Source organism: Hevea brasiliensis, chromosome 16, assembly GCF_030052815.1.
Source record: "Hevea brasiliensis isolate MT/VB/25A 57/8 chromosome 16, ASM3005281v1, whole genome shotgun sequence".
Classification (NCBI taxonomy): domain Eukaryota; kingdom Viridiplantae; phylum Streptophyta; class Magnoliopsida; order Malpighiales; family Euphorbiaceae; genus Hevea; species Hevea brasiliensis.
Window position 1 is genome coordinate 48,995,178 of NC_079508.1, and position 22,362 is coordinate 49,017,539.

Consider the following 22,362-nt stretch of genomic DNA (forward strand, 5'->3'; position numbering starts at 1 on the left):
ACAATACTTTTATTTTTTTAATATTTGTTTCTTGAAAACAAATTTTTATACTTTTTTTTACTTTAAAATAAAGAACTATTATCATTCCACCACCCGAGTGCTTCTTCCGGTCCATTGCCGTGTCCGAGCGTGTTCTCAATCCTCATCTTTAGTTAGCTTTGCACCTTGCGCTTTTACCACGGGCGAAGCCAGGATTTAAGTTTGTGCGAGTCAAAACGAAATTATTTATTATTTTATTTTAATAATATAATTTAATATATATTTTTTATATTTTATAATTGTGTTATAAAATATTATTAATGATAAAATTTGTCATTAGTTATAATTTTATTTTAAGTGTTAATAAATAAATAAGGTGATTAGAAAATTACTTTTTTTCTTAAAATTATTTAATATATATTAATAAAAAGATAAATAAAATAAAAAAGACGTATGACATGTAGTGATATTGAAATATCATTATTTAAATTTTTTATATTTTAATATAAGAGGGTTTTAAAAAATAAATATTTAAATTTTATAAATAATTTTTAGTGAATAATTATTTAAATATGTATTAATATAATTTTTTTTTAAATAATTCGCCCTTTATTAATTCAACAAAAAATTTAATTAAAAGACTAATTTTTAGAGATATATAATATAATGAGCAAAATTTTATAATACATGAAATTGTAAACTTAATTTTTTTTTTAATTATTAGTAGATATAATAAAAAAAATTTTAGATAATTACTGTTATTTTATATAAGATAAGATTATAATAGTTGAAATTTAAAAATGTTTAAGTTTGATATTTAATATAAGGATAAGAGAGTTTTTTTTTAATCTAAAAATTAATATAAAAATTATTTTTTTAATGAATTATTTTCTAAACTTTATGTACTATACTTTAAACAAAATTTTTTTATTTAACTCACTCAAATTTTAATTTATAGTTAAAATAAAATTAATATTTTGAATCAAAATATTATAAATTTAAATAGATAAATAACCTAATCAAATAAACAAAATTTTAAATTTAGGGAGTCAATTTAATTTAATTATATAAAATATTAGTTTTATTTTCATAAAATTAAGGGACCAATTTATATAATCTTAAACATATAGAGTTACATTAAAAAAATTTTATCTATATAAAATTTTTGGGTCTATCTCTCTCTCTCTCTCTCTCTCTCTCTCTCTCTCTCTCTCTCTCTCTCTCTATATATATATATATATATTTGAACAGAGAGGATAATTGAGGTCCGGCATTATGATCTTGTGTTTTGGCTTGGTTTGCAATACAAAATTAAGAGTTTGACCTGCAGCTCTCGCAGCCTTTTGTAAGGCCAGTTCTTTGGGCCTTTCTCTGCCCCGCTGTAGGGTTCTAAAGAAAAACGGCAGCCCAAAATTTTGGTTATAATTATTGATAATAAATTATTAGATCCACAGGATGTGTGTTCATCTTTATTCATAAAATAATGAGCTTTATTTTTTTAATTTTATGATATAATTTTTTTTATATGAGTATTCAATGCACTGTTTTTTAGATTATTCATTTTTTTTCAAAATTAAAGCCTAACAACTTGAGTGATGGGTAGCATTAATATACTAATTTTGTTTGATAATTTTATTTTATTTAATTTTTTTAATCATATAAAGGTTAGTGATAGAAAAATAAAAATTTTAACATGCTGAAATCATGATATAATCTTTTTGTTTTCTTTTGGAAAATTATAATATCATATTTTCTGGATCTACAAGTAAAATGGGTGCCATTTTTGTTGACTTGGGGCATTGATAATTTCAATCAATTCGTATTTTTTAAGTGCTATTTATTCTATGATATAATTGAAGCTACATTGACACATTTGTCGGCTACTGCTATAGGACTTAATGTCAACTAGTTTATAATCTTGTTCCCATTTCTCCACTTGATTCCATTTATTTTTTTTTTTAAAAAGAAAATTCTTTATAAAGAAATCAATTGAACCGTAAATACTATGAGTTAAAGGATAAAAATAATAAGAAATTTTTAGAAATAGTGTTTATATATGTAAAATTAATAAAATTCATATAGAATATATATTAAATATATAAATTTAAAAAATTATAAAATATTAATTATAATCGTTAATTATTATAAATTTTATTATAAAATGGAAAGCATTATTGGAAGAAAATTTATTTGCTGGGGCAGCTCTTATGCCAAAGTCTATATTGCCTGTCAATAAGTGGGTTCCTCTCCTATTCTATTCTCCGCAAATTGTTCAAAAATCTGTCAATTTCCATTCATTTAATTGATTGCTTCTATACGTTTCATCATATAATTCAGAACTGACCATCTCACTGTTATTGTTATTATTATTATTACTTGCATTGCATGGAAAGACTCACGCATGTACTTAACCAATAAATGAATCAGACCCAGACTTTGATATTCCCTTTACCTCTTCGCCCATGCAAATAGGTGAAAACGATTCTCCCCCACAGACAAGAGCTTATGGGAGCCAGTTCAAAAGCTATCTTCTCGGGGGACCAGCAACTTACACTAAAAGCCAAAAGCAAACTCTATCCAACTTTGAATTTTAGCTTTACGATGTGCCTATTATAACACCAATATATGCCATTTTTTAAAAAATATTATTTACTTAATATTTATATTTTAATAAAATTAATTACTTAATTTTTTTATTTTAAAAAATATATTAATTATTTCTTATATTTTTCTTCTATCTAGTCTTTAATTTTTCATTCAGTTTGAATTTAAATTTTTTGTTAGTTTATGTATTTAAAAGAGAGAAAAATTATTATTATTATTGGGATTAAATAATTTTAAAAAAAAATTATCAATTCATTTATAAACAATAATATGTAGGTGCAATATAATATTCTTATAAGAGAAAATATATAAATATACATAACTAAAATTTTTTATTTAGAAATAATATTAGTAAAAGAAAATAATCTTTGGGATATTAATGATCTGTCTGTGTTTATTTTCTAGATATTGCAAAAAAGAAATAATTCAATGACACCCTTTTTTTTTCTTAAATACCTAATTATTAAGATTTGAATTTTTAATATTTTTGTTGAATAATTTTCATGCAAAACAGTTCACATATGTTGAAAATGATTTTGTAACAGATGGATTCCACGTGAGAGCACGTGCCAACATGTTTCTGACTAATAGATAAGTTAGCCACATTACATTGATCAATATGAAAGATCTGGAATGACAATGTGGAGCTACCTACTCCACATTATAATAAAAATAAAATGTATACTGAATAATAGACAGGTTTATTTATTTATTTTACAGAATAAATATCAAGGTTTGAATAGTATTAATAACATTTTTTTCATAATAAAAATTTATTCTTTACAAAAAGAAAATAATAATAATAATAACAATAATACAGTAAAATTTGTTAGCAATGAATTGTAATATCAGTGATATTAAAATCATTTTTAGAATTATAAAATCTTATCCATGGCGCAGAGAGAGAGAGAGAGGACAGGTTCCAAGTTGGGCATACTCATTGTCCCTAAGTAGGGGAGGTGGGTTTTGGTGTATGATCCTGAAATGAAGCAATGAACTTATTTAAAGAGATAAAGAGATATGGAGAGAGAATCCTCCATTTTTTTTCAAGGCTGTACCATCAACTTGCTTCGAAAAGCATCCACCAAACTCATCAAATTTGTGCCAAAAATAAATAAATTCTGAAAAAAAAAACTTGAATTTATGCATGAGATGGGACGAGAACATTCATATAAAAGGGTGTAGGTGAAAAAAATATTAACCCACCCCCCCATTTTCTTTTTTATGCATTAGCCTCAATTTCCTCGATAGAGACTTTTCAAAGCTTTAATTTAACACTCTTTGCGACCGTAAATTTATTTTATTTTATTTTATTTTATAAATTAGATTTTTAATTAAAATTCGAATATATAATTTTAAAATCTTAGTAATAATTCCATTGAACAAGTTAAGCTCATTGATCCACAAAGGTTGTTCTCTTCTTAATTCTAGAACCCTCTAATACAATATAGTGTTAATTAAAACCTAAAAATTGGTTAACGTTGGTGTTTCACAATGTTACCCTAAAGTTCTCGTCAACTTGCTTGTTGTTTGATGCTTAAACAAAATTTGCGCAATGTTATATGTCGGAATGTCTGTATATTTTTCTTTAAATATCTAATTAACAAGAATGAAATTATTTAAATATATTAAAATTATAATTAAAGAAACATGTAGTGTATAATATTTAAATAATTTTATTTTATTAACTACATTAAATACTTTCTTTTAAAAAAAATTATAAAATGACTAAACTATTATGATATAAATTAATGGGTTTAATTATTTTAATAATATTAATTTTTTTTAAATTATAAATTTTTGAATTTTAATTATAAATAAATTAATTATGTATAAAAAATATTATATAAGAAAAAAAATATATATTTGAGAGAGAAACAATATATATTGAATATTGTTGCACGTAACCAGGCGAATATTAGTAATTTTTGTCGACAAGCAAAATAAAAAGTCACTCCACTTGCCCTTGTCAGTTTGCAAAGTTGTTTTTTTTTTTTTTTTTCCTTCTCTCAAATTTCGATATTTTAATAAATAAATAGTGTTAAATTTAATTTAATATAAATACCACTCTATGATAGTAATTAATCATAACTAGTGTGGTCAATAATAAAAAAAAAGACACATTATGTGTATTGATACTGAATAACACATTTAATAACTCAACTCGAAAATGAGTTTAATAATTATTAAATTAAATATTTATATTTCAATTTATATATTTATTAGATACGATTTAATTAATTTTATATAATTATTAATATTAATATTTAATTTAATAATTATAAATTTTATTTTTATATGAATTTAAATTTATTATTAATGCGTCTTACTTAATTTTTATAAACATAATATATTTATACATCATTTAATTTTAGATGGTAAAGCATAAAATTTTGTGTGATAAAAAACAAATAAAGAGCTAATTAAGTTGTATGAGAAAAATTTTATTTAATTTTTATCTATCATGAATTTAAAATATAAATATGTAATATTCATATATCCATACATTTTATTTTTTAAGTTTAACTGATCGAGTTTAAATAAGTAAAATTCAATATATTAATTATATATTCTCATATTATGAGATTAAATAATTTGAGAATTGAAATTATTCTGATAAATATGAAAAATCTTTCATTAATAAGAGAAGGTTGAAAAGCACATAATTTATATATATAGTTTTCAACAGGATCAAAAGCTACAACTTTTCCAGTACATGAAATGAAATGATGAACACTTTTATCCTTCAAACATGCACGCCTTTATTAATTTTTCTTCTAAAAGGAGATAGCATATGCTACAGCAAACGCGGAAACTCGCTTTCTTTTTCTCCGCATCAACATTTGATCTCTTCTTTCTTTATTCTCATCGCATTCCTTTCCTGCAAGAATCACCATTGGGTTTCTGTCATTGCTTCGGTTTCCTAATTATTAAACACTGCCTAATGGCACTTGCATTTTAGTTTGTTCGACAATAATGGGAATGAAACGAGAATAAAATGCATGAATATGTAGTGTAATGCATTACCTTGAAACTATGAAACCGCGCGCATATAGTCTAGTAGTGGTGGGGAGGAGGGGGAGATGCATAGACGTAGTGTGGTGGTGGCTTGTGGACTGGTGGTGGCCTGTGGACTGGAGGTGGCTTGTGGACTGGTGGTGGCTTGTGTTCTGGTGGCGGCTTGTGGACTGGTGGTGGCTTGTGTTCTGGTGGTGGCTTGTGTTCTGGTGGCGGCTTGTGGACTGGTGGTGGCTTGTGGACTGGTGGCGGCTTGTAGACTGGCGGCTTGTGGACTGGTGGCGGCTTATAGACTGGCGGCTTGTGGACTGGTGGTGGCTTGTAGACTGGCGGTTTGTGGACTGGTGGCGGCTTGTAGACTGGCGGCTTGTGGACTGGTGGTGGCTTATAGACTGGCGGCTTGTGGACTGGTGGTGGCTTGTAGACTGGCGGCTTGTGGACTGGTGGTGGCTTGTATACTGGCGGCTTGTGGACAGGTGGTGGTGGAGACTTGTATTTGTAGACCGGAGGAGGTGGAGGAGAATACACTGGTGGAGGGGGTGGAGGAGATTTGTACTTGTAAACTGGTGTTGGAGGTGGTGGGGGAGACTTGTACTTATAAGGTTTCTTGTGGGGTGGCGGAGGGTATACTGGTGGAGGGGGTGGAGGAGATTTATACTTGTAAACTGGTGGAGGAGGTGGAGGAGACTTGTACTTATAAGGTATCTTGGGTGGTGGAGGAAAGTACACAGGAGGAGGGGGTGGAGGAGATTTGTATTTGTAAATTGGAGGAGGAGGTGGAGGGGACTTATACTTGTAAGGTGGTGGTGGGGGTGGAGAGTACACTGGAGGAGGAGGAGGAGGAGGAGATTTGTAATGGTAAGGTGGAGAGTACACAGGCGGTGGTGGGGATTTTAGAGGTGGAGGAAAGTAGTAGTGGTCGTTTGCTGAGGCTTCCCATGGCAAGCTTAGAGAGAGTGCTACCACCAAAAGGGTGGTAATGATAGAGGCCATTGGAGACCCCATGTTTCCAAAACCTTATCAGGAAGTGGGTTTTGATTTGTTGCTTCCTAACTAATACTCACTTCCTTTATATAGATAATCTATTTTACCCTCAAACCCCAAACTAACCCCAAGTAAAAATTGACCAGTATTAAAATACCATTAAATTTAATTTACCCTGAAAAGGGACTGGAAAAAAAATAATGAAAATGTGGTATGTTTGTACAGGTTAGAGAGTGTGCAAGCTCAGCAGGAAACAAAGTAACAAGCACGATAACATTTGTAATTTAGCCTGAACACAATGATGCAATAATTCAAACATGCATAAGACTTAATGATTTAATCAATAATTTCTTGATGTAAAGCTTTGAAAACGTGTGTATTGGATTGCCTAACTTTCCATGATTCTTTAAGCTCCGGGACCAGGCGGCTGTGATGAACTGACTTAATCTCTCCCTCTCTCTCTATTTTGGAAGTACTCTCCCGTCTCTATACTTACTTGAATGAGTAGTTATCCAATTTCATTTTCTCACTCGTACTGTATTTCATTTTAATTTCTTTATATTATTTGGGTGGTATCAAAGGTTGCTTTCGTGGGTAAATTTCTAGTAAAATGTGAATTATTTATTTTAAAAAAAAAAAAGTTGCATGGGATTCCTTCTCAATGTCCCGCAAAGATAAGAGGCAAGATTGAGATATATCTTATGAAAAGTAGTGTGAATGGTTTGCGGCCAATCAATTTCATTTAACTCTTTATTAGGTGGCAAGAAAAGGGCCTATGAGAAAACTTTTTAATCACTATTATGATATGATCATGTCCTAAAATTTGAATCCTAATAATTAAGATAAAATAAAAATCACTTATAAATTTAATTAATCTTTAAAATTACATATTTTCAGTTTAATTAATATTTTAAATATAATTAGCTTTAATTGAATTCAGATTTGTTATTTTATAATTTTAAAGATCATTCTAATAACATTCAGTTAAAATTCATTGATAGTCGTCAAATTTTTTTAATGCTCATTAATTAAATATAATTATTTTTGAGGCTCCATTTCTTTTACAGAAATTTTTATATTTTTTAATATTTGGGGTAAAATATTTTTTTATAAAGAAAAAATTAAATTATTTTTAATAAAAATGTTTTTTTTTAAAAGCTATTTTTAATTTTTTAAATTTCAATAATTTTATTAAAATATAATTATACGAAATAAATATATATTATTAATTTAATATTATAATTAATTAACAAAAAAATATTTTTTATATATAAATTAATTTTTATAAAATAAACATTAATATGTTAATTAAACTGTTATACACAGCAGACTCGTATAAATATCAAAAGACTAATAATCAATTGTGACTTTTCCGTTATAATAGTGGGACTATTTTAGTCACCGACAGAGAAAAAAAGAGACCAAAATGGACACTAATCGTTATCAATATTCAATAGTACAAAAGAAGGGAGGAGTTGGTGAAGACTGAAGATTACAGACATCATCTTTCCAAGAACCGACACTCTCATAACATTAATTATTTTTTTAAAGGGTAATAAAAAGTGAATACTCAAATACGACCCATATTAATTAGGTGATATATTTTTGAATATTAAATTAAACTATGTTATATTATATAACACTAATTATTATTATTATTATTTTAAATAAAAAAAATTTTAAAAAAATATTCAATTACTTAATTAAATTAGACTGTATTAATTGATTGATTAATTAATAATAGTGTGTTTGACTATTTGTTGTTGGTCCATAAGAATATGATCTAGAAGCCACTAGATTTTCTAAGTAATTATTATATTTCTGCATCTATCTACCTCTTCTAACTAAATTTTACAATAACTAAGATTGATTGACCTACGTACACACCCTTCTTTCTTCTTCAAACTTTCCCTTTAGGTTTTACCATTTCTTAATTGTTAGCTATGGTATAGTATACTTTATTCAAATTTTTTCATAAAAGTATTTATTAAATAACTTTACTTAGTGTTATTAAAATTGGCTTATAGGTTCACTTAACAAGGGATTGAATCAATTTAATCAACGAATTATTAAAAATTAAAAAAATATATAAATTAATCAAATGTAAAATTTATTAATTTATATATAAATAAATTGAATTAATTAAAAAGTAATTATCTAATTTTAAATAAAACTTTGGTATACATGTATAATTATTTTTTAATATTTATGAAATACTATATATATTAAATAAATAAATAAATATATTATTTTATAAAAATAAGAGATATTTATTTTTAAAATAATAAATATATAATTTTTAAGCTCGTTTAATATATATTGATGGGGACTTTAAAGAAAAATCTTGAATTCAATTCCTATTGTCAATACTTAAAAAAGATGCTTCTATCATATCATTTCATTTATCTAATCGATTAGGTCACACCATATCACTTATTTCTTTGATTAGATTAGAAATTCATATTAATTTGAGACTTAATTTACTGATCCAAATTCGAAAACAATGATACTTTTATGGGCAATTTTTATTTATTATAGAAATATATAAAATATTTTTGCATTTCATGAATCTCTTAATTTTGACACTTATAATAGTATTGAATAAGTAAATTTAATAGTATATGTAAAATATAATCCATTATATGTATATAAATTTGTAACTAAAAATAATAGTATTATTCATTTTTAAGAGTAAATGATTTTTTTTTATAGAATTAGAATATTAAATATATAAACTTAATATAACGAATGAAAATTAATTTGAAATATTATTTATCATAATAAAAAAATTTTATCATTAAAAAGATTGATCACATAACATTTTAAATTCAAAATATCTCACTCTCTTAAAATATATATATATATATATATATATATATATATATATATATATATATATATATATATAAAATAACGTCAGTCAGATTATTTTAATGGTAAATAAAATAATTTTTTTGGGTTTTTTCTTTCATAAGATAAGGGTTAAAAACAAACTAATTAAGTTTACTGGTAATTATTGAAAGAAAATGGGGAAGCAATTGCAAATCAGGTAGCTTGATTGATATTCTTAATTTTTTAAGATGTAGGACGAAAGAAAGTCTATGATAAGAAAGAGAGTAATTAATAGAAAGATATATGGAACTCTTATTTATAAATTTAAATTTTAAAATTGAATGGTTTCTTAATATGGTGTCAGAGCCTCTCAGATTAAAAAGTTCAAAGTTCAAATCTTGGTCAGTCCATTTATTAATTGAATATATTAACATAAGGTGAAGTGTGTCTGCTCTTGTTCATGCTTCTAAGTATAGTAGACTTTGACATACGGAGAATGTAATAAGGAGATATAAAATTATTCTTTGATCTCTTATCTATAAGTCTAAACTTTTAAGTTGAGTGATTCATTGGCAATAATTACTTATCATTATATAGTCATAAATTATTAACAATTTATTGAATTTTCATTGAATAGAAAAAAAAAAAAAGCAATCTAGAAAATTCAACGATTTAATTTTTTTGAAAAAAAGGGCAGAGTAGTTGGCTCATGAAGCATCAATCAAACAAATTCTAATAACAACTTGGAAAAATGAAAAGGTGGCCAATTTAGGTGGAACCACGAATAATAAGATTATCTCTTATCTTATGTTTGAACATTTTGATCACAGGATAACAAACAAAATTAATAATTATAAAATAAAATTAAAATTGAATAGATATGAAAAAAAAAATTAAATTCACATTTTTTGTTGCCTATTGAATAATTAATACATATCACTTTCTCACATTATATAAAATTTTATAGTTTAATAATTTTTTTTATTATTCTATAACGTCAATTCATAAATTTTTAATTAGCTAATTAATAATATTTTATAGCAATAATAATAATAATAATATATAGCGATGATTTAAATTAATAACAATTTCAAGATTCTACAATTTTAGGTAATCCTATATTGATGAGTCAATTATATTTGTTGCTTTACAAAGAATTTTCACACATTATATTAATTCAATTTACCTAAACAATGACTGTTCGTTATTGGACCATTTCTTGAGGACAATATTTTCCATTGTTTCCATCATTATTCTTCGTCTCAGGCTGTAAGGCACAAATTCGCCTTGAATTAGATCTAGGTTGAATTTAACCTATATATAATTCCAAATTTCAATTGAACAGGCAGGGTTGAATGAGTGAGTTGAATTTCTCGATAAACATATCATATTAAGTGTTATGACCTCACATCGCTAAGAAATAATTTTGATAAGAGATTAATAAGTCTCGACTTACAATGAGAGAATACCTAGAACTTATTAACATCTCACTAATATTATTCTTTATTCTTTAACGATGTGAGATAGTAACAACAAGACTTGGATATATATATAAATAAAAGAAAGGCTTACTTGGGATTGGACAAACCGTTGTTAAAATATTAGAACTAATCAATCAAATAGTTAGTCATTCACTCTTATAAATTCTTTGATTTTTTTTGTAATTTTTAGATGTGAGACTCTCGACACATACACACATATATATTGAGTTTAATTTTTTTTTTTAATTTTATTTGAACTTTTTTTTGAATAAAAGAATAATTTTATTGATAAAATAATTGTATAATATTTGCATTAAAATTTATTTTTTAATTTTAAAATATCAAAATAAAAATATTTTCTCATATTATTAATAATTACAACTTGCATTTATATAGTCTCAAAATTATAGCAATGTTCTCTTCAAGAAAATAATTATAGCAATGTTCTCTTCAAGAAAATATTTTGCTAACATTACATCATTCTATTGATTAAAAATCTCCATCATTACACATCGAGCGTTTTGAGAATTTAAATTCATGGGGTATAATAGATTTATTTTAAAAAATTATATTGAATAAATACCATCATTGATAAAACTTTTACAATAAGAAGAAAAAAATTTATTAAAAAAAGAAAAAAATTATTGAAATAGGATAAAATTTCTACTAAAAGGGAGATTAAAAAATGAAAAATAAAAAAAAAAATCTAAAAAATTAGAGAAAAATGAAAGTGATAGAATATATAAAGTATTATAATTTAATGAGAAATTGAAAAAAAAAAGGAAAATATTATCGCTATAAAGATTATAATTTGATCATAATTTTTATATATTTATTTTTTAAATTTATAATAAATCAAATATATATAAGAAAAATCCTTAAAGCTGTAATCGGTGAACTAGTATCAGTCGGCACCGGTAAACCATACACTGTGTCAAGCAAGTACATATGGTCAATGTAATGACCATCAAACATACCTTTCAATTAAAGAAAGAAAAAGAGAAGTTGTCTTTGATTTTTTATCTTAAATAATTAAAATTTTAATCCTCCACATACAATTCATTTATGTAAAAACTTTATTTAAAATTTTCAATTTTAATTAGTATGATAAAAATCTTAAATTTTATATAATTATATTTATTGTTATTTTATCAAAATGTTTGTTCCATAATGTAAAAAATCTCATTTTTATTTTTATTTTTTTAACCAAAGCAAAAGATTTAAATGTTAGATATTCCTAACTCTTAATTATATATCCTTTTAAATATTTTTTCATACATTTTCTTTTGACATGAAATATTTTTAGATAAAGCTTATTAAAATTTAAATTCACAATTTTTTTTTAATAATCATACGTAATTACTCAATTTTATGAGTGTTTTCATAAAAAATATTAAATTTTAATTTTTTTCATAAAACTCAATAAATTTTAATTTAATTTCATAAAAATTATTATGATTAGAAATTAAAAATGTTTAAATTAATTTACTGATTTATCAACTATTTAATAAATAAAATTACTTAACTAGTAATTTCTAGTGGAGAAGAAATAAAAAAAAGGAAGAACTTTGATGATGATACAGTAATTGGATGCATTTTATGCATCTTATTATTATTTTTCTTTTACAAAAACTAATAAATTAAGTTAATTTTATTTATAAAATAATTAATAAATCAACAGATTAATTTGAAAATATTTAATTTCTGTTTATAGTGATTTTTATTAAATTAAATTAAAATTCAATAATTTTTATTAAAAAAATTAAAATTTATTAATTTTTATAAAAATACTCCTAAAATTAAATAACTGCTTGTATTATTTACTCTAATTTTTTTATAATAAGATAAACATTTAGTCATTAAATATTTTCAATTATTTATTTTTATATAATATTTTATTATATAATCTAAAACATAAAGAATTATATACATATTTTTTTTTACAGCTAGAACACATAGTTAACTATATTAAATTTGAAAAATTTAAGATCTACTCTTCCCTCCCCCACCTCTCTAATAATAATAGATATTATTTTATGTATCAAATGAGAATATTTTGAGATATATATATATATATATATATATATATATATATATATATATATATATATATCTCTCAAAATATTCTCATTTGATACATAAAAAAATATATATAAAGTTGTAGATCCCACTTCTCATTGACAGACAGGTGATCAAGAAAAGTAAAAACCAAGAAACAATAATTAATTAAAATTGTTTATATATATATTCTTATCAAAGATTGTGGACGTCTCCCTTATTGGGGTGGAAAGACATTGAATTCACATGTTCTACCACCAAGCCAAGGAAGAGATCACAGTGCATATGATAGCTGGGAACCAAATGATTCCCCTTTCTTTTTTTCACATAAATATATTAGTTGATGTTACTTAAAATAATGGGTTTCAATTGATGTTACTTGCAATAATGGGTTTTCTTAATTAATTATTTTATTTTAGATCAATCAATTGACATAATTTGGAATAATTTGTTAGGCATATGCTTTTTCAAGATGCCATGCAAACAGCGATAAGCACCGTCTTCTTTTAATTGTAAAGCTACAATAATTGCTATGTTATTATTATTTTTTCCATTGTGAAGGCTAATTCCACTGGTTTGGCAAATGTGAATTCCAGATGAATCTTGATATATCTACACAGCAATGGAGTTTTTTTTTTTTAATTAAGTAAAAAAAATTAATTATTTTCAAGTTTTTATAATTAAAATATATTAATAAATAACTTAAAATTAATTTTTAAATATATTTCATAATAATTTAATATTGTCAAAAATGTGTTCTTTTCCATTTATTTTCCCTGTTATTGATCTGTCAAAGGTCAAAGAAAATATGCAATTTTTTTTATTAAGGGTATTTTTGTCATTTTAATGTGCCTAACAACTGATTATAAGGATGAGTACTATTTGATTTGAATCAAATAAATCAAACCGAACACATTCTAATTTGATTTTGTTTTGTTTTAAAATTTAAAATTTTTAGTTATTTCAGTTTAATTTGATTTTAGATAAAAAATTAATTGAACCGAGTTGAACCGAATTGATTTATTAATTTTTAAATTACTTTATTTTTATAGAGAATTATGCATCATATGTATTTTTATAGTTCAAATAAAGATCAAAATCAGATCAAATAACTTAAAAATTAATATTAAATAAAAAAATCTAAAAATTAATCAGTTCGAACTAAATTGAATGAAATTAAGTGGTTCTGTTTTTCATGAATTAAGACTATTCGATTTTTAAAATATGATAATTCAATTAATTTGATTTTAATGATTTAATTTTAATGATTTGATTTGATTCGAACCGAATGCGTAACTCTGAATAATTAAATTGATTTTGAATGGAAGACCTTATTAATGAATTAAAATAAATTTCAAAAATGTAACTGTGACGTTTTAGAAATATAAGAATTGAATTATATATTTTACTAAACTTTGGGGATGAAATTGTAAAATACCCTAAACTTTTCTACCGATTATTCTAGAGGACCTCAACCGAACAATCATTGGATCCGGCCTTATTTACGATAGATGTTAAGAAAAATGCATCGACCCCGTAATATAGACCACATACATTAAGTTGAGAAAATGTAATATTACATTTGTAAGAGATAAACATGAAATTCATTCATTATGTTTGCAAATAAATTTGGTTAAAACAACGTAAACGTAAAGGAAATGACTAATGCTTGCAAGGATTATTTCATATATGTTATCTCGGGTGTGTAACAATAAGGTTGCTCGAGTACTGTAGAGCCGGCGTTTGAGGGGTGTTTGCCGGCGTTTGAGGGGAGGTATAGGAATGGTACTGAAGTGGATTGGAGTTGAAAATTACTTTCATATCTTGTCAATGAGTTTGAGATTTGAGTGGGGACTTCTCGTCGAGAAGTAGGGTGAGATGTGTTTTTCATGGAGATTTTTTTTTTTAATTTATTATTATATAATATACATTTATTATTGGTGTCTTCCTTATCTTAATTTGATGGAAGGACCTCTCTGTATGGCTGTCGGCAGGCCTTTCTTGCTTTGCCCCTATCCACCGACGAAGAAGATGAAGCTTCTAGGTATTGTTTAGTTTACTTCAGCTAGCGTTTGTTGTACTTAAGCGTTAGGCGTATTTCTTTTGGGCTTGTTTTTGAAGGTGGGGGACTGATTTAGTGTTTTCAGGCCTTGGGCATGGACATGTATTATGAAGATTTTGTCCTTGTCTGCCTGCACTATGGGCCATGAAATGCGAGTAAATTTGCAGATAAAAGCGTATGGTTCATAGATTTTTTTTCCCCTCATTTAAAAATGATAATCTATTGGTTTCAGTTTCCCATAAATGCACGAAAGCTACGTCCCTCAAGTCACAATCCTAATTGACATTTGTCTTTTCAATTCTCATGCAATTCGTCTCCTCCGGAGTCTTTTCAAACTCTCTTACACGGCTACCTTCTATTTGTTCTAAATCTTTATTATGATATTATTCTTTTTTATTTTAATTTTTCTTATGTTATAAAAAATTGCAATATTCAAACTGGGTTCTTTTTGTTTAATGGTAATTTTTATGCCAGTGGAGGCTTTACTACAAAGAGAGAATCGTTACTATTCAAATTAGTCGCAAAGATTGGACACCATTACAGGAACCATTTCAATGGCAACAGGAGGCTGTTGTGGGCCTTGTGCTGTTGGGGAAGAGCTGCTTGAGCTCAGGCGATGGTGAAAGGGAGAAAATGGAAGCCAGTACTTTTTGTTTTCATTGTCTTTACTTGCACGATTACAGATGGTGTTTTGGGCTTTTGCCAACTTGATTGCGTGAGAATGAGCTGCCGAGGTGTCACTGGCAATAATTTGAAGTCTTGGGCGGTCGAAAATAAGAGGACGGACCACAAGGCCGGGAAAGAACCGGGAAGAGAGAAAGTAAAAAATAAAAATTAATTAAAAAATATTATTTTTAATTAATTAATTTTTTTTACGTCAAATAAAAAAAATATAACTTTTTTTAAATCTAAAAAGTGTCATATCAATAAAAGCTACTAAAAATTAATAAATTTTTTTATTAATTAAATTAAAAATTAAAAAATTTTACAGTATAAATTAGAAACGAAATACCTTATCGTTACATATTATTAAATTAATCTATTATTTGTAAAATTTATTGAGTGCTCTCAAACAGAGATGCAGATGCAATTCCAAAAAAGAGAGGTCAATTAACTTTTTTTTATTGTTATTATATATTTATTTAAATAGACTTTTTATAAATTTAAGTATTAAATTTTTTTTAATAAAAAATATATTTTTACTATTAGAAAATCAATAGACTAGTAAATTATAATTTTATTTTTTAAAATTTAAAATTTAACTATTTTTATATGAATACTCAAAAAAATTTTTTTCTAGATTCACCACTGCTCTCAAAGTACATGTCATATTAGTCTCACGGTATATATGAGATTACATTATTTTAAATTTATATTTGATTATGTTTAAAACTGTTACTTCACTAGCATATGTTCCATTTTCATCATCTTAGATATAAAGATATATAAACAAAAAGAAAATAGTTAGAGATCCATCAAGAAGGTCTGCAGTAACGACCCTCCAACACAAGGGACCCTCTGATGTACAAATTAGAAAGGATAGTATTTCGGTAGAGAAAGAGTATATGGAGTGAAGAGAAGCAATTTTATTTTTCTTAGCTGATCTTATCACTGAAGAGAGTGACAGGAATATATTTCTTAATATATTTTAAAAAATATTTTCTGAGAGACAATTTTTTTCAATAAGAGAATATATATTTTATATGATTATTTTGTATTATATCAATAACTATATTAATTTAAATTCATTTCCAAATTATGTATATCAAACACAAGTGTTTCATAAAATTATATAAAACGAAATTCTTTATTTATTAATTAAAATAAAAATCTTTTTTAAATAGATGCTTTACAAATTATGAAATGGATCTTGATCCACTAATATAATTAACCTTCCAAGCAGAAATATGCCTTTCTCACATTTAAGAGTGCATTATATCAGAGTAAAAGATTAAAGGTTCAATAAAATTTTCCAATCAGGGCAACTTTATTTATTAGGCTATTAAAATATAATAAAATATATTGCCTAAATGGACAAGTGTTGAACAGTGATGTGAAATTAACTCCAAATGAACCAATATTATGAAGTTAGGAGTTATGAATCCTGAAATCATTTTTATTGAGAGAGTTTTACCTGAATGCTACTTTCAGTCCGAGCGCGAAACATCTTATAATTGAATTAAAAAAATAGAATACATAGACTCTCTCTATTATCCAAACAGGGTTTGAATTTCATAGTTAAACAATTAGTAAAGCCTGATTGGAAAATAAAAGCAAAGATTCACACATTCCAGACATGAGCATGAAGGCTAAAATTAGCATCCTAAAAAACGTTGCAAGGAACTTATCTTCTAAAAATTATTGTACATCATTTTTCTTTCAGAAAATTTGGGCACTACATGATCGTTTATAGTGATCAATCTGAGCATCTTTGTTTGTTTGCATGATTAATCTCAGATATATTTGCAACACCTTATCCCTTCACTATTTTTTTGATCTAATGTGCTAATAATTCGTGTGGACAGGATATAGCAATCTCTATTGCAAGCTGCGGATGAATATATAGTAAAAAAATGCAGATCTTCGAATGCAGGATAAATGAGTACTAGAAAACTGATTTGCATTCCTGATAGGTGTTCTTCACAAAACTTTGTTGATGGATCACCTCCTTCCACGACCTCCATGGCCAGATCTTGGACCAGGGTACCGAGAAAACTCTAGCCTCAAGTAGTTAGATTCACGGTCATGTTCATCCAATTTATAACCTGCAGAATCAAGCCACAAAGTTAGAATCAACTGGAATTTCAGAAAAGCAGTAACACTTGAAGAACCATGTAAAGAATTATAATCCTACATTTTCAAGGTCTTAGACATACAACTCATCCCCATATTTTCAGTTTCAGCTCCCAATTAATGGCAACAATCTCCTCTTTACTTGGAATGGTGACACATAACATACAAGTCTTGACACACAAGAGTCTTTCTTACTTTTATAATTAATTAAGTCAGACTGCAACATAAGTAACAAGCTTCTGTACCAAAGAGACACAGTGCTGCGTCAACATCATCACTATCATGATTAAGAAAATGGTTTGTAGCAGGAAGTTTATCCAGAGATAATGCAACAAAAGGAAGAAGAGTTGGCACATGACCAAGTAAAACATTAATATGATGCATTTATACAAACACACAAAAGTGCATGCACACATTTATATAACAGGGCGTGATAAAACAGCAGTTGATATTGTCAAATTGTGAACCTCCCCATCATTGGTTTCTTTAAAGATTTAGAAAAAGAGAATATCATTACCTTGCAAGGCACTCAATGCAGTTGCTGCACAGGCTGGATTTTCAAAATCAACGAAACAAAGTATAATAGGATCTCCACGCTGCATTATCAATGAATAGAGTCACAATCCTAACAAGCCCACATGCAAGAAGGCATGTATGGCAAGATAGTTTGTAAAACAGACACTTACATGTTTGAATTCTTTGCTTACAAGTCTAACTTCCTTATATCCTACAAAAGGGCGAAAGATATCTAACGGTCCAGTAAAGGAACACAAAAGAAGGGAGGAAGGGGAGGGAATACCTCCAGTAAATAATGAGAAAAAATAGACACCACAATTGTACAACATTGCTACAACATCAAGAGGATACGAGCTACTTCCCTCCTTGTGCTGTCAGGAGGGAGTCCCTCAACATATAGTGTGCTGGAAGCATCTGGGGGTAGAGGTACAGTTTCACGAACAGGCCTATCCATTGTATCCACTGAAGGCTGTCTACGAAAAACAAGGTCTCGACCATTTGGTGCCAGATAAGGACCACTAACCCGAGGACGGCCCACGACACCAGAGTTAAATACTGGAAGATCAGTCCTTGCATTACCATTAGCCCTTCCCAATCCAACACTTAACCCACTAGCTTCTCCAGAAGAAAAAGTAATTTGCTTCAAAAGAAATTAGGATGAGTATTTCAGCGAAAAACCTTGTATGTTCATGATTAGAAAAAATAAAGATTGCCAAAAAGCACCAGGTTTAAAGGGCTACCGCATTTTGCAGATATCGGTCATATGCCGATCCAATTGTCTTTGTATCCTTCACAACCTGATGCCTGCTGTGATCATCATCATCATCCCTTGGATAATAGTTATGAATCTCATGGCTTGAAGGCAACCCTGAAGATTGGAGATCTGCAATCTCAAACAAAGACACTTAACTATAAATTTCATTCTCAGCAGTATCTAATTCTCCGTCAAATGAATCCACAGAAGCTGCGCATGGAAAATGGCATGGAAGATCAAGTCCAGAAAACAACAAGACACCTTTATTTGAATTTTAAATGCCAATGCATTTAATTTAAGAAAGCCACAATTTAAGCATTACATTAGCAGTGAATTGAATATCTTCTACCATATGCCCTTCTTGCTTGTATCAAGATAAAGCTCTATGGTAAACATGGCAGCACAGATTAAATTTTTACTAGAAAGAATATCAACATCTGTAACTCATGGTAGTTATGAACCAATATTATTCGGAAAGGTATTTAGCTTAATTAGAAAATCTAACCTGAGAAGGACAAAGATAGGGACCGTTTAAGTTGAGGAAAAGCCAATCAAGACAGGTGCTTCGATTGACTTTAGGATTTTTCAGGAAAGAGTTTATGAGAAAACAACTACACCATCTTATTAAGTTTCATGGTTAAACTAAAATATCACAAAAAAGTAGGGAGTGTACTATCAACATATTCTGAGTTAATTCCCTTTTATGATGAGAAAGAGAGAGGTCTACCACCCACCGAATAGTACATCAGTTATTATCTGGCCCCATTAAGCCTCCATTGAAAAAAAAAAATCGCAAAAAAAGTAGGTCTAAGGCAGATAGAAACTCAAGAAGATTACTAATTTGCAATGATAAATCATCTATCACTGAACAACTTGAGGCAGCGTAAGTTGATATTTCAGCCAAAAAAGACAATCTTTAATGGCTAATCATTCTTATCCAATAAAAGAATGCAGAAAAAAAAAAAAATCATTTGAAGTACTATTTTAAACAACAGAGTTGTTGACCATATTCTGTATCAGCAACAATGCAGACCGAAAAAACAAAACAGCAACAAACAACAACAACAACAATTACTATTGACAAGAAGAATCTTAGAACAACTTTGAAAAGAAGCCATGCACGAACTGAAACAATATAGATCAAAATGAATGATATACGATACAAATTGCATCAACAATAAAGAATAAGGTTCTTTACCATGATACATCTGTATGTGATTCTATTCTACATCATTTTGTGGGCATTGTAGGGATCTGTACCTCACATAATTTCAATTTTCAACAAATGATACAAGAAAATGCAGGAATTCCTTCGATGAGTAAATACAGAGCTAGCACCTAAAGGCAGAAAAGCTTGTCCTCTAGTACCAAACACCAGATTATGCTAATTCCAAATTGAGGTATCGATTTTCCATAAAATTCACCAAGTCCCAATGCTATTTGATTTGCCATGAAATTCACCAAGTCCCAATGCTATTCTTACATTTAAAAACAGGATCAAGTACACTAATTAGATCCTAATTTTTTAAAAGAAAAAAAAAATTAAATGTCTTGAATAATGTCTTGCTAAAGACGACGTTAATATTTAAACCGCCAAAAAGAAAAGAAAATTTTGCATTTTCATATACACAAATTGAAAGGAAAGTAAAGAAAGGCTTACTGTAGTCGGAACGAGGTCGTTTTAAACTGCCACTGGCTGGGAGAAGAGGCAGCTGCTGCTGCTGCTGCTGCCACTGCCGATGCCGGTAACCGTCCGTCATGTCTCGGCTTCTCTGGCGAGTAGCTATTGCTTTCAGTAAGAGAAAGTTCTCGACTTGGGTTACGTCACAGAGTTTTTGTAGAGATATCAACAAAAACAAAAGCCCCAATTTCCATCCAAAAGGCTTTGGATTTTTTATTACTAAGAAAGCCCTATTTTCCCATTTTACTTCTCTTGGCTGGAAGTGGAAGGGGATCATTCCGTGATTCAGTGTGGTAGGTTTCATATAATTTTCCTGATGAGCCAATCAGATGTGGCCACGTCGAAATATAGTTGGTGACAGACAAAAGAAAGCCAGTGCCTCGATTCTAGTCTCGAGCATCTTCTTTGAACAGCAACAAGATTGGATCGATCACAGAGGTAAACTACTCTGTTTTGTCTTATATTTTCCTGGAATATATCTGTGTTTCCCTTCTTTTCTTTTTCAATTTCCTTTCTTTTCTCTTGCACCAAACAAAGCAGAGAAGTACTCTTATTTACAGTGATAATGGTGAAATGGTAAAGGGTGTTACATGGGAGTCATCTTGGTGTGTAGAACATTGTTTAAGGGAGGTTAGTTGCCCTTGAGAATGAGTTTGTTCTAGTAAAGCTACCAATATTTTCTTGGTTCCTAAAATAAGAATGCAGCTCAACTCAATGGAAACACAACCTTATGATAGCTGATTCTGCATATTGCTTGTTATGATTAACAAAATTTGGCGTACAGAAAGATATAACAATTCAATACTCATATCAGAAATGAATCATTTTTGAGCTAATATCACAGTATGAGTAACTGATTCTGTTTAAGCTGGTTGATTCACCAATTTCACTTTTTAATTGTCCATTCAGAATTGTTATGCATGCATTGAGTTAAATTGGATACTAACAGTGAGTTCTTTTGCATTTTGTTATCTCACCCTATTTGAGTAAACACTGCAAGAAAGTGTCTTTGTGATAGCTTTTCCATTATCTGTTTAATTTCAGGGTTTCATCTAGACTGGATTGATGCAGCTTGAAGCTTGAAAACAAAACACACACACACAAGCGTGAAATTTGGAGAGAAACTTCTCTGCAGAATTTTATTAACTGAAATCTCCAAAACTGAAATTTCACAGAATAATGGGCTATTTATAGAATTTTATCTCCTAAACCTAATAGGAATATGCAACTGCTAAATAGGAACTTTAGATAAACCTAATTACATTATGAATACTAAAAAAATAGACATAAACTAATCCTAGTTGAAAAGAAAAACAAATAAATCCTAAATAGGGTAGAAAAGTTTTCTAAATTAATTCTAATCAATTTCTACAGCGGTAAATAGTCAAAACAGGAAGTCCAAGTGAATTTAGGACTGCCAGACTTCAAAATTAACCCTAAAAACGCAGCTTTTAGGGGCATGTACAATACTGTATCAAAGTGCTGCCCCTGCTGGAACACTCTGTTTTTGCTTCTTTTACTTCTTTCTTACTGTCCAAGCCTCTGCAGGAGTCCCTTATCAGACAGTATTGAATTATTGATTATAATGTTATAGAACAAA

General features: G+C 27.8%; 2 protein-coding genes across 3 annotated transcripts; both read right to left on the reverse strand.

The window, feature by feature from the left end:
• Positions 1 to 5,191: 5,191 nt before the first annotated feature.
• On the reverse strand, positions 5,192 to 6,746 carry LOC110636006 (repetitive proline-rich cell wall protein). Of its 2 annotated transcripts, XM_058137611.1 has the most exons (3): positions 6,078 to 6,746; positions 5,611 to 6,044; positions 5,192 to 5,464 (listed from the first exon to the last, which is right to left on the reverse strand). In XM_058137611.1, exons 1-2 carry the CDS (start codon positions 6,604 to 6,606, stop codon positions 5,641 to 5,643), a joined length of 933 nt encoding a protein of 310 aa, XP_057993594.1. In that variant the 5' UTR covers positions 6,607 to 6,746; the 3' UTR covers positions 5,192 to 5,464; positions 5,611 to 5,640. The 2 variants fall into 2 exon arrangements, with proteins under 2 accessions (XP_057993594.1, XP_057993593.1); XM_058137610.1 differs by having other exon boundaries at positions 5,611 to 6,746.
• Positions 6,747 to 17,321: 10,575 nt separating this feature from the next.
• Positions 17,322 to 21,203, reverse strand: LOC110636013 (RNA-binding protein 2). Its single transcript, XM_021785517.2, has 6 exons — positions 20,742 to 21,203; positions 19,068 to 19,210; positions 18,679 to 18,967; positions 18,498 to 18,559; positions 18,329 to 18,407; positions 17,322 to 17,783 (listed from the first exon to the last, which is right to left on the reverse strand). Exons 1-6 carry the CDS (start codon positions 21,064 to 21,066, stop codon positions 17,680 to 17,682), a joined length of 1,002 nt encoding a protein of 333 aa, XP_021641209.2. The 5' UTR covers positions 21,067 to 21,203; the 3' UTR covers positions 17,322 to 17,679.
• Between the last annotated feature and the right edge of the window lie 1,159 nt (positions 21,204 to 22,362).

What these genes read in the sequence shown, in the direction of transcription:
- LOC110636006 (XM_058137610.1), bottom strand. Translation starts at nt 6,606, where the DNA reads ATGGGGTCTCCAATGGCCTCTATCATTACCACCCTTTTGGTGGTAGCA.
- LOC110636013 (XM_021785517.2), bottom strand. Translation starts at nt 21,066, where the DNA reads ATGAAACCTACCACACTGAATCACGGAATGATCCCCTTCCACTTCCAG. An exon ending in ACGACCTCGTTCCGACTACA is followed by an intron (nt 19,211 to 20,741) that starts GTAAGCCTTTCT and finishes TTGAGATTGCAG; the next exon opens with ATCTCCAATCTTCAGGGTTG. An exon ending in CACAAGGAGGGAAGTAGCTC is followed by an intron (nt 18,560 to 18,678) that starts GTATCCTCTTGA and finishes CTGGACCGTTAG; the next exon opens with ATATCTTTCGCCCTTTTGTA.